This window comes from Mus caroli, chromosome 14 (genome assembly GCF_900094665.2).
Source record: "Mus caroli chromosome 14, CAROLI_EIJ_v1.1, whole genome shotgun sequence".
NCBI lineage: Eukaryota > Metazoa > Chordata > Mammalia > Rodentia > Muridae > Mus > Mus caroli.
In genome coordinates, this window is record NC_034583.1 from 7,388,633 (window position 1) to 7,400,519 (window position 11,887).

The 11,887-nt window shown below is 52.3% G+C and overlaps 1 protein-coding gene across 8 annotated transcripts; it reads left to right on the forward strand.

The window, feature by feature from the left end:
* Nucleotides 1–1,526: 1,526 nt before the first annotated feature.
* On the forward strand, nt 1,527–10,697 carry LOC110309476 (interleukin-3 receptor subunit alpha). 8 transcript variants are annotated; one of them, XM_029469323.1, is made up of 13 exons: nt 1,527–1,604; nt 2,182–2,270; nt 2,987–3,141; nt 3,905–4,028; nt 4,291–4,420; nt 5,094–5,332; nt 5,758–5,909; nt 6,014–6,043; nt 6,126–6,240; nt 6,440–6,499; nt 7,007–7,109; nt 10,170–10,236; nt 10,575–10,653. In XM_029469323.1, the coding sequence occupies exons 2-13, from the start codon at nt 2,213–2,215 to the stop codon at nt 10,629–10,631; spliced, it is 1,290 nt and encodes a 429-aa protein (XP_029325183.1). In that variant the 5' UTR covers nt 1,527–1,604; nt 2,182–2,212; the 3' UTR covers nt 10,632–10,653. The 8 variants fall into 8 exon arrangements, with proteins under 8 accessions (XP_029325183.1, XP_021037816.1, XP_029325179.1 ...); XM_021182157.2 differs by lacking the exon at nt 6,440–6,499 and having other exon boundaries at nt 5,758–5,876; nt 10,575–10,697; XM_029469319.1 differs by lacking the exons at nt 1,527–1,604; nt 2,182–2,270 and having other exon boundaries at nt 2,283–3,141.
* The last annotated feature ends 1,190 nt before the right edge of the window (nt 10,698–11,887 follow it).

Sequence of the window (11,887 nt, forward strand, 5' to 3'; positions counted from 1 at the left end):
AACCTTGGCTATCTCTGGAACACAGCCTCTTTGCTTTCAGAAAACACTTCCCAGAAGATGTTACCTCAATGATGCTGGTCTCTTCTTAATCACAGCTAATTTCTTAGCTCCAGCTAACCAGCATCAATAGTCCCAGTAATGCAAAGGTTTCACTTTAGTAGTTCTGGTGTCTTGTTAATCACAGCTGATTCTTCAGCCCCAGCGAACCAGAACCACAGAATCTTCACAGTCAAAAGAGCAATGGCCCTGAAAATAGTCTTTAATTTTCCGTCTGAAATTTCACAAGCCAGACCTCCATCTTCTGCACTGTTCTCAGCATTATCTAACATCCCACAGAGCTCTTAACACCAAATGGATCTTCTGCCCTGAAGCTCCAAAGTCCATCCCCGACCTCCCACACAGCCAGGCTGTCACAAGCACAGTCATCCCCACATGGCCAGACTGTCACGGGGATGAAGACCCCACTGTGCTGGTCCCGTCTGTCTTATCTGCTGAGCGGCCATCTGTCCGTCCAGCCTCTCCCCTCCCCACCCCACCCCACCCCAGGTTCATTTTTAAGGCAGAGATGTGAGGATCAGCAGAGGGCTGCGTTCAGCGGAATCACGGGGCGTCCTGCAGGGGGCGCCAACCCCGAGACTCCGATTAGGAAAGGTCATGTGACGCGGTGGCCAGGATGGTGGCAACTGCAGCACAGGACAAATTCTGGGCCTCTGCCCCGCCCCCTGCGTCTCCGTCGCCCCCCCCAACCCCCCACGCATTAATAAAAACGGAAACAGAAATAAGGCAGCCTGCCTGTCCTGACCCTGTGGTCACTAGGGAGCGGGCTGTGGGCAAAGCTCTGTGCGCGCGGGCGGGGCAGGGCGGAGCGGGTCTGGGTGGGGCGGGTCGGGGCCACCCCGGAAGCGCAGCTGTGATGTCCCCTGTGAGCTCTGCTCTCACAGAGTGGGGGAAGAAGACAGGGCAGGGTCCGCTCACAAGTAAAAGTTCCGTGGGTCTCAATGGGATGCCTTCAGGCATGAGGCAGAGCTGAGGCAGGAGGATGGCAGGTAGTGAATGACCGCTACGAAGCAGGGGTATGACAGCAGCTGTCAGTGACTGTGGGTGTGAGTGAGGCAGTGGGATTCCCCTGAGTAACGAAAGAGCTGAGGCAGGGGGATGACTGCGAGTACAGTTGCAATGGATGACAGGAGAGCGACTTCCGGTCTGCGGCAGGACGTCACGCCCGCTCGCCCGGGACTGACCAGAGCGACTTCCAGTTTCATTTTTTTTTTTTTTAAATAAACGAACGCGATGACGCCGCCGGCGTGGCCGTGGCCGCCCATCACCCGCACTCGCGGTCATCCCCCTGCCTCAGCTCCGTCCGTCCCGGGTCTCAACCCCTCCCCCCTCCCTCTTGACTCCCGAGGCCCCGCCCCGCCTCCACTATCGCCGGAAGTTGCTCAACCCCGGGACCATGGGCGCGGTCGGGGCGGGGCGGGGCCTCTGGGGTCACGGGCGGGGTCGCAGGCCTCTGCGCGGTCTGCAGTTCCGACCCCAGACCCCGAGGACAGGACAGGAACGGACGCCGCCAGCGCCACGGGTGCCACTCAGGTCCGGTCCGCGAGGTAGGCGGGGCGGGGCGGGTCAGGGGGCGGGGCCACGGCGGTCATTCCCCCGCCCCCTCCGTCCTTCCTTCTGCTCACTGCCATCATCCCTGGCCTCAGATTCTCACTCACAGGCATTACCCAGCCGTCGCTCCCTCCCTCCCTGCTTTCCTGTGTCCATCGTGATTATCCCCCTGCCTCAGAAATTAACTCGCGGTCATCCCCCTGCCTCACACTGTTTACTCGCGGGCGTCTCCCTGACTCCGTCCCTCCTTCCGCTCACTCGCCAGCATCCTCCAGCCTCCTTCTCTGCTTCCGGTCACCGCTGCCATCCCTCTGCCTAGTCATCTGCACTGATGGTCATGCTCCTGCCTCATGCTGTTCACTCCTGAGCATACCCCTGCCTCGCAATGTGACACTGGGGACGGTGAAGCTGAGGCAGGGGGATAACCGCGAGTAAGCAGCTGAGGCAGGGGGATGACCTCAATGGACCAGAAGCATCACGAAGGGGTCGGGATCAGGAGATGGAGTCCTCCTGCGCCCCGGCTCCGCCCCTCACGCCCCGGCCCCACCCCTCACGCCCCGGCCCCACCCCCAGGCCTGCGAGGCTCCTGACCCGCCCTCCTATCATGGCCGCCAACCTGTGGCTCATCCTGGGGCTCCTGGCATCCCACTCTTCAGACCTGGGTAGGTGACTTCATGGGGCGGGACCTGTGCTTGGGCCACGCCCCCATTTCTTGTCTTTCGGGGCCCCACCCCCAGGTGTCAGGCAAGACTCAGGCCCCGCCCCCTGGCGATGGATGGCATCACCTGTCAGTCACTCAAGGCCCCGCCCACCGGTTTCCTGTCCTGTTCTGTGACTTCATCCAGGTGTCAATCAGAGCTCTGGTCCCACCCCTTTGCTTCCTCTCCCAAACCTCACTTCCTGTCACGGAGGATGATGTCATTCTCACCCCCAGGTGTCAATCAAAACCCAAATCCCGCCCCCTAAGCTCTTCATTTCCTGTTGGCCTGTCCCAGTTCCAGGTGTCAATCTCAGCTCAAGCCCCACCCACTATCTTCATGTCATGGCGAATGAAGTCATCTCTGCACCCCCCCCTTGTCAATCAAGGCTCAGGCCACGCCCACTGATGGTGGATGCCATCAGATGGTCGAAGGCATCACTCAGGGAAGCTCCGCCCCGTCGCTTCCTGTCATAGAGGACCAATGATGTCATTCAGGGACATGTCATGCTGTCCTCTCATGTCATATGGGTGTCAATCAAAGCCTAAGTCCCGCCTACTTTCTTTTCCACCCCCTCACTTCCTGTCACGGAGATTGGTGTCAATCAAAGCCCAGGCACTGCCCACAACTGTGGATGTCACCTGTCACTCAAGCCCCACCCCGCCTCCCCTTGACAACAGCTGCTGTCCCCGAGGCTCCACCCACTGCTGTGACCACGCCCATCCGGAACCTGCGCATTGACCCTGCCCACCACATGCTGATCTGGGACCCTGTCCCTGGTGCTGACATCACAACAGGGGCTTATTGCAGGAAGGGCAGGGACAACTTTGTCTGGGTGAGGGGCAGGCCCTGGTTGGTGGGTGGGGTTGGCTGTCAGTCATCCAGGGTGTGGGGCTTGGGCGGGTAGGGTTCTCCACACTGTCAGTCATCCTGGCCATGCCCACTTTCTGCTGGCAGTCACTCTAGGCCCCTCCCACAAGTCACTTCCTGCCACGCCCACCAGCCTTCCATGCCTTGCCATGCCCACTTCCAGTCTTATTCCTGCCCCCGCCTCAAACTTCCCACCATGCCAATTATTCCAGACTCTGCTCCTACTACCCATCCGGCCCCGCCCTCTGCTTCCTGTTCTGCCTGTCAGTCACTTCAGGATCTGCCCAGTCACTTCTTGTGCAAATTTATGCAGGGTTGAGCAGGGGGGGGAAAACCTATGATGTCATCTGGGCGTATGCAAATTCTGTCGGGCAGAGCTGAGACTTCAGGACTCACCCATCCCAGGTGGAGTTATGCAAATTTATGACGGATAGAACATGATGTTATCTGGGTTTATGCAAATCAATTCAGATGGAACCATGATGTTATGCAAATCCATGCAGATTAATGCAAAGCCCATGATCAGGGCCTGTAGATATTTATTCAAATGTGATTCAAATTTATGCAAGTTCATACAAATTGATGCAAATTAGTGCTGGCCCTCCCACTCACCCCAAGCATGGTGGGTGACCCCTGCTGACCCCGCCCCTGACACGCAGGTTGACCATAGGTGACCCCGCCCCTCACACTGACCCTGCCCCTGCCCCCTGACCTCTGTGACCCCGCAGGCTGACCCTGGACTTGCCCGCTGCTCGTTCCAGTCACTCTCCCTCTGCCATGTGACCAACTTCACTGTCTTCCTGGGGAAGGACAGTGCTGTGGCGGGATCCATCCGGTTCCCCCCAGACGATGGTGGGTGAGACCCCACCTGACCCGTGACACCTGGGTTGGCGCCCCCAGAATCAGCTGTGACCCCTAATCCTAGCTGTGACCCTATGATGCCAGGTGTGACCTCTGATCCCATGTGTGACCCCGGGTCCTACCCTGGCCCCAGCCCATGACCCTTGACGCCAGGGTGCGACCCCTGCTCCCAAATCTGACCCTTGACCCCAACATGGGACCCCAACCCCATATGTGACCCCTGACCCTGTCCCCCGCACCATGACCCCCACAGGTGGCAACCATGAGGCCGCAGCTCAGGACCTGCGCTGCTGGGTGTATGAGGGGCAGCTGAGCTGCCGCTGGGGGCGGGGTCCGAAAGCAGCGGGTGACGTGCACTACCGGATGTTCTGGCGTGATGTGCGGTTGGTGTTAGGGGTCATGGGGGTCAAGGGTGGGGTCGGGAGGTCACTTCTTGTCCTCACCTCCTGTTCTGTGAGGCCTCTGATGTTACTTCCTGTCCTCACTTCCCAGGTGGTGCAAGGTTGGGGAAGTGTGGCTGCATCTTGGGTGGGCGGGGACATGGCTTAAATGGGCGGGGTCATGAGGTCACCTTTGAGGGGTGATGATGTCACTTCCTATGTTCATTTCCGGGTGGGCAGGGCCTCTTGTGTCACTTCCTGTCCTTATTTTTCGGCAGGCAGAGCCTATGACATCACTTCCTGTGCTCTAGTATTTTTGGTTGGAGCCTCAGGTCATTTCTAAATGGGCGTGGTCTATGATATCACTTTCTTACTGACTTCCTGTTCTCCATGGCCTCTGAGGTTACTTCCTGTCCTTACTTCCTGTTGGGGTCTTTTCGGAGCTGTGACATCATTTCCTGTGCTTTTTTTTCCCTGGTAGGTGGAGCCTCTCCAAGAACTGATGACATCCCTTCCTGTGCTTGCTTCCTGCTGGGCTCTCTTTGGGGCTTGATGTCACTTCCTGTCCTCACATTTCGGTGGGCGTGGTCTCTGGGTGTGACTTCACTTCCTGTGTCACTTCCTGTGCCCGCCTCCGGGCCTCTGACTTCACTTCCTGCCCCCGTACCACCACCAGGCTTGGTCCTGCCCATGACCGCGAGTGTCCACACTACCACAGCCATGATGTCAACACCACTGGCCCTGCCCCTCATGGCAGCCATGAAGGCTGCACCCTTGACCTCGACCCTGTCCTTGGCTCCGCCCCCAATGGCCCCAAGGAAGACCTTGTCCCCCAGTTCACCATCACCATCAATGGCAGCAGCCCCGCTGGCCCCGTGCCCTGCATGGATGACACCGTGGACCTGCAGCGCGCAGGTGAGGGCCTACTGTACATGTGCTGGGGGGACGGGGAACGGGCAGACCCACTGAGTGCCCGGGGCTCAGGCAGGCCTACTGTGCGCCCATTGGACCCGCTGTGCACCTGGCCCAGCCTCCTGCATGGGGTTGTGGGTAAACCCACTGTGTACGCAGACAGGCCTATTACGGGCTTGCAGGGAGCACGGTTGGACCCACTGTGTGCAGCGTGGCGCCCCATACAAGCCTAGGGAACAACTGGACCTATGCTGTCCGTGGGTTGTGTTCAGGGCACAGGGAGACGAACTGCGCACAGCAGTGGACCTAGTGTGTGCATCCAGCATCCTTTCATGCTTGGGGTGGCAGGGGGACCCACTGTGCGCTGACATGCGTCACCCTACTGTGTGCACACTCTGCCCTGACTGCCCAACCCTGGTACCCCCCAGAGGTCCTGGCCCCGCCCACACTGACCGTGGAGTGCATCGGCTCCGAGGCCCATGCACGCTGGGACGCGCAGACCCGATTCCACTATGGCCACCTTCGGTTCACCCTGCAGGTCAACCAGGTGCAGGGTGAAGCAGGGAGGATGACTGCAAGTGTGAGGCAGGGGAATGAACACGAGTAACCGTGAGTGTGAGTGTGAGACAGGGGGATGACTGCGAGTGTTCGATGCTAAGCCCTGCCCTCTTCCCCTGCCCCCAGAGCTCCAGCTCAGAGCCGCAGGAATACAATGTGAGTTGGAGCCTGTGGTGGGTGGGGCTTGTGGTATGGGTGTGGCAGTGGCAATGACATCACAGAGGCCCTGCCCACCCAGGTCTCCGTCCCCCACTTCTGGGTCCCCAACGCTGGCGCCATCTCCTTCCGGGTCAGGTCGAGGTCAGAGGTTGACCCTCAGAAGCTCAGCAGCTGGAGCAAAGCCTGGGGCCTCGGTGAGTGGGCAGGGCAGGGCCTGGCTGTCAGTCATCTCTGGTCCTGCCCACCTGAGCTAAGCCCTGCCCACTCAAGCTAAGCCCCGCCAATCCTGAGCTAACCTTGCCCACTAGTGGTGTCACACTAAAGCCCCGCCCACAGAGAGGCTGAGCTACTCTCACAGGAATTCCTAACCCAAGCCCTTGGTCACATTTGCAGGGGGCCTGGGTGCCCAATTTCCCTACACCATGTCCAGCATTGACCAAAGTCCCGCCCAAGGTGACCTAAGCCACACCCACTGGTGATGCAATGCAAAAGCTCCACCCATAGGAAATCTAACCTGGCCCCGCCCACTTGAGCTCAACCCACCTACCTGTTACTTGGTCCCGCCTTCTTGAAACTGGTCACACCCACCCTCAGTTTCAGCTCCACCCTTGGGTCAGGCCATGCCCAACACTTCCTGTCCTGCCAGTCACTTCCAGTTCTCCCTGTTACCACCCCACTTCCTGTCCCCACTTCCAGCCCTGCCCATCACTTTCTGTTTCCCCGATGACATCACTTTCCTTTCCACTGACCATGCCCACCACTTCCTGTCCTGCCCATCACTTTCTGCTTCCACTGATGACATCACTTACTTCCTTTTCTGACGACCACACCCATCACTTCCCATTTCCCCTGTGATGTCACTTTCTGCTCCGCCCATCACTTTTTGTTTCCTGAGTGACATCACTTCCTGTCTCCCCTGTGACGTCACTTCCTATCCACTGACCCCGCCCCTCCCCGCAGTCTGCCCCCCAGAGGTGACACCTGTGAAGACAGCCTTGGTGACGTCGGTGGCTACGGTGCTTGGAGCAGGACTCTTGGCAGCTGGGCTCCTGCTGTGGTGGAGGTAATGTTGATGATGTCACCTCAGAGGCAGGGCCTGCATTGTGTGTGGCTATACCCTTCTGCTTCCTGTTAACCCAAGGTCTAACTGATATGCAAAATTATGCAAAGTACCTCAGGATTATGCAAATGAGGGATGGTGATTTTACTACCTCCCCACTGTGAGTAACAGCTCTGGGCTTTTCAAATTTTATGCAAATTCTTGCAAATTTTAGACAGGGAAAATTATGATGTCATGCAGATTTATTCAAATTTATGCAAAACCACTCTGCCTAGGCTATGATATCACGAAATGTATACAAATCTATTCTAAGGAGACTGAGAGCTCAGGGATTTATGCAAATTTATTCCAGTGAAAGTGATGTCATATGGCCATATACAAATTCATTCTGGGAGCAGCCAGTTATGTCACTTTATGCAAGTCAGTACACTTTTATTCAAATATATTCAGACTTATGCAAATGGAATCTGCCAAAACTATGACATGCAAACTTTTGCAAATTTATGTAAATTTCTGACAGTGGTAGAAGTTGTGAAGTCATGTGAATTTATGCAAATTCAGCTATGAGGTCATGTACTTTTAAACAAATTTGCCTAGAGAAAACCAAGGCCACTAGGCATGCAAATGTATGCAAATGATTGCAGACACGTTCTATTTAAACCATGACATCATGTGAATTTATGCAAATTTATGCTGATGAAAAACATGATGTCATGCTAAAGTATGCAAATTTTGGTTGACATAAGCTGACATCATTCCAGCTCATGCAAGTGTGAAAAGTAACATCACAGGAGCTTATGCAAATTGATCCTGGTGAAGCTGTGACATCACAAATTCAGTCAGGTCAAACTATTATGTCATGGAACCTTCAACTGTGATGTCATTTATATAAATTTATGCAAATTCATGCTACAGAAACTATGAGGTCAGGCTAATATATGCAAATGTGTGTTGACAGAGTGATGACGTCATGTGACCTCATGCAAATGTGTGATATCATCTTGGTTTATGCAAATTTACTCATGCAATTTTATTCAAATGTATGCATATCATGCAAGCTTATGCAAATTTATTCTGTTGAAAATGATATGCAAATCTTTGCAAATTTTTTCAGACTTACTCTGCCTGGACTGTAATATCATGCAAATGTTTCCAAATCTATGCAAACTTACTCCAGTGAAACTGACATCATATGGTTGTTTGCAAATTTATGCTGTAATCAGGCAGGCATGTAAACTTATGCAAATCAGGACATTAATCTGCCAAAAACATGACATCATGCAAACTTATACAAATTATTGTGGTCGTGGTGAAACTATGATATCATGTGAATTTATGCAAATTCTATGCTGTGAGAATGATGATGTCATGCAAATTTATGCAAAGTTTCGCAAACTCATGCAAATCGAAGCAGATAAAGCTATGGCATTATCCTGACCCATGCAAATTTGAGCAGAGGAAAACTGTGATGTCACAAGGACTTATATAAATTTATTCAGATCAATCGATTAGGTCAGGCAAACATATGCAAATGTGTGCTGAAGGAGTGATGATATCACGTAGACTCATGCAAATGTGTGAGGAGGAAAACTGTGATGTCATCCGAGATCAAGCAATTTTATTCAAATTTATGCAAATTTCCACAACATAACCACTTGCCCAGCACAACTGACATTTTTATGCAAATCTATGCAAACTCATACAATCTAAAACTAAAACATCACTCTGGTTCATGCACATTTATGCAATTCTGTGCTGAAGGAAACCCTCAACATCAAGAGAGCTTATGCAAATTTACCCCAGTGAAATGAACATATAAGTTAATGCAAGTTCATGTTACATGAACTATGCGGTCATGTGAAGTTATGCAAATTGGTGTGGATGAAATCATGCAAATTTATGTTCACATCTCCCGCTGAGTTGGTTGACATGCAATTGTATGCAAATTTGTGAACCCATGTTCTGCCTACACAGGCATCATGCAAATTTATGCAAATGCATTCAGAGGAAAACCATGACCTCATGCAAATTCACACCCAGATCTGCTAACAGGTTAAATTTATGCAAATTTGTGTGGAAGGAAAATGGTGATGTAACCAGTGCTCATGCAAACGGGTTCTGATGAAACCATGATATCAGGAGGGCTTCATGCAGATTTATGTAGATTTATTGATGCACCCATGACAGTCATGTCATGTCCCACCCTTGTGGTGTGACTTACATCCCACTGTGCCCCGCCCACCCCATGAGGGTTTATGCAAATCCATGCAGCACGGCTCGATGATGCCATTTGGCTCTATGCAAATTTATTCAGATGAAGGTATGACATCATGTAAACTTATGCAAATTTGTACTGAGAAAACCTTGATCTCATGCAAATTCATTCCTTCCAATGACACTGAAACACAAATTTATGCAACTTCACGTTCCAGGGATTATGAGGAAGTTATGCAAATTTGCGCGAATGGAAACCCATCCACTATGCAAGTTTATTCAAATTTATGCATAAGTTCCTGAACATGGGATGTGATACAAGGAAAACAAGTCACTATGTGAATTTATTTAAATTTATGCATAACTTCCCAAACATGGGATGTGATGCAAATTTATGTAAATTTATTTCAGTGAAGCTGACATCACATGGTTGTATGCAAATTTATGCCCAGGTCAGTCAGTCATGTAGTTATTTTATGCAAATTTAGGATGATCAGGTTTATGATATCATGTAAATGTATGCAAATTCACATAGAGTAAACCATGACATCATCCGGGTTCATTCAAATATATTTAAGTTTAGTGATGATGTCATGTGAGTTTATGCAAATTTATTCCAGTGAAACTGACATGAAAATTTATGCAAATTACTGGCCTGAGGATATCGAGGTTTGTGGGATGCAAATTTATGCAAATTTATTCAAATTTATGCAAATTGCTCCCGTGAACCTGTGATGGTATGCAAATTTATGTACATTTATGTAAATTGATTCGTTTCCAGTGACATCATTGCCTGCCCACCCCAGGTGACTGATGCCCCTGCCCCTGCCCCTCTCTCTGTCCCCACAGGAAGTCGCTGCTCTCCCGCCTGTGCCCACCCATCCCACGCCTGCGCCTGCCCTTGGCAGGGGAGATGGTGAGGGAGCGTTGCCTGGCATGTGGGAGCAGTGCCTAGGGTGTGGGGATGGGCCCCGTGGTGGGGCATCCTGGGAGGGAGCTGGGCCTCAGAGGGGACAGGAAGAGATACTGGGGGTCAGGAAATGACTGTGGAAGAGGAAGTGACCACAGAGGGACAGGAAGTGACTTTGAGGGGACAGGAAGAGATGTCATTGATACAGGAAGTGACTCTGGTGGGACAGAAAGTGACAATGGGGGGACAGGAAGCGACACTAGGTGGAATGACTAACAGAAAGTGGGGACAGGAAGCGACACTAGGTGGAATGACTAACAGGTGGGCGTGTCCCCTCTCCGCAGGTCGCGTGGGAACCGGGTCCTGAGGACTGCGAGGTGACGCCCGTGACAGACGCCTGAGAACTGTGTGGGGGTTGGGGCATAGGGAGGGGTGGGCGGGTCAATAAAATGCGTGGATTCCTGGGACTTCCTGTGCTGCTGTCCATCATGCACATCAGGCCCCACCCCAGCTCTGCCCCCACCCAGAAGTCCTCACCATGACCATGACTGACAAGAAGAGGCGGGGCTTTGACAGGAAGTGGGGCTCTGAAGGAAAACCAAGGGAGGAAGTCCAGCCCACCACGTGGCTTGTTGACCCAGTGACCACCGCCCCAGGGAGGCCCAGACAGGAGCTGAGGCAGGGGGATTGCCAGGGTCAGTCAGGGTCGTTCTGGGGTCAAAGGTTGAATGCAATGTTAGACATCTTTATTTACCCCACAGGGGTCATCTTGGGGGGTGGGTGGGAAGGGGGTGGGGCTAGAGGTCAGAGTACAACTGCAAGTATAGGGTAGGTCAATGATGTCACATCCTGTTGCCACGGCACTTCCTGATCTGGCAAGATCCATGAAACACATTGTTTGTCAAACAGGCATCTTTTTCACTAAAATAATTAAGTAACCATTACATTCAGTAAAAATAAATCAGCTTAACTTTGTTTGTAGCAGAGCTACAGAGACTGTTTATAGATGAAGCTCGGGTTCCTTCTAGTCCACTGTTGTCTACTTCAGTTTCAAACACAGCAGACAGCTCCACGGTCCTCAGAGGAGGTACTACTTCTAGGTGTTGTAACACGCCTAGGATCTTAGGATTACAGGATTACAGGATCCCAGGAACTTGGTCACACCAGGATCTCAGGAGCTCTGAGGAAGCTTGACTGCCAAGAACTCTGACACACACAGGGTCTCAGCATCACAGGATCACAAAGAAAGATGGACTCTGAGAAGTTCTGAGTGAACTGGGGTTATAGGAAGGACAGGCTCCAGTCAGATACAGCAAGTGCAGGGAGCACTTGAGATAATCAGAAGGTGAGAGGCAAGTATAAGAACAGAAACAACAGAAACCAAGATACTTGGCATCATCAGAACCAAACTTTCCCACCATAGCAAGTCCTAGATACACCATCACACCAGAAAAGCAAGTCGTGGATATAAAGTCACTTCTCATGATGATGATGGAGGACATTAAGAAGGAAATAAATAACTCCCTTAAAGAAATACAGGAGTACACATCCAATCAGGTGAAAGAACTGAACAAAATCAACCAGGACCTAAAAAGGGAAGTAGAAACTATAAAGAAACAACAAAAGGAGACAACTCTGGAGATAGAAACCCTAGGGA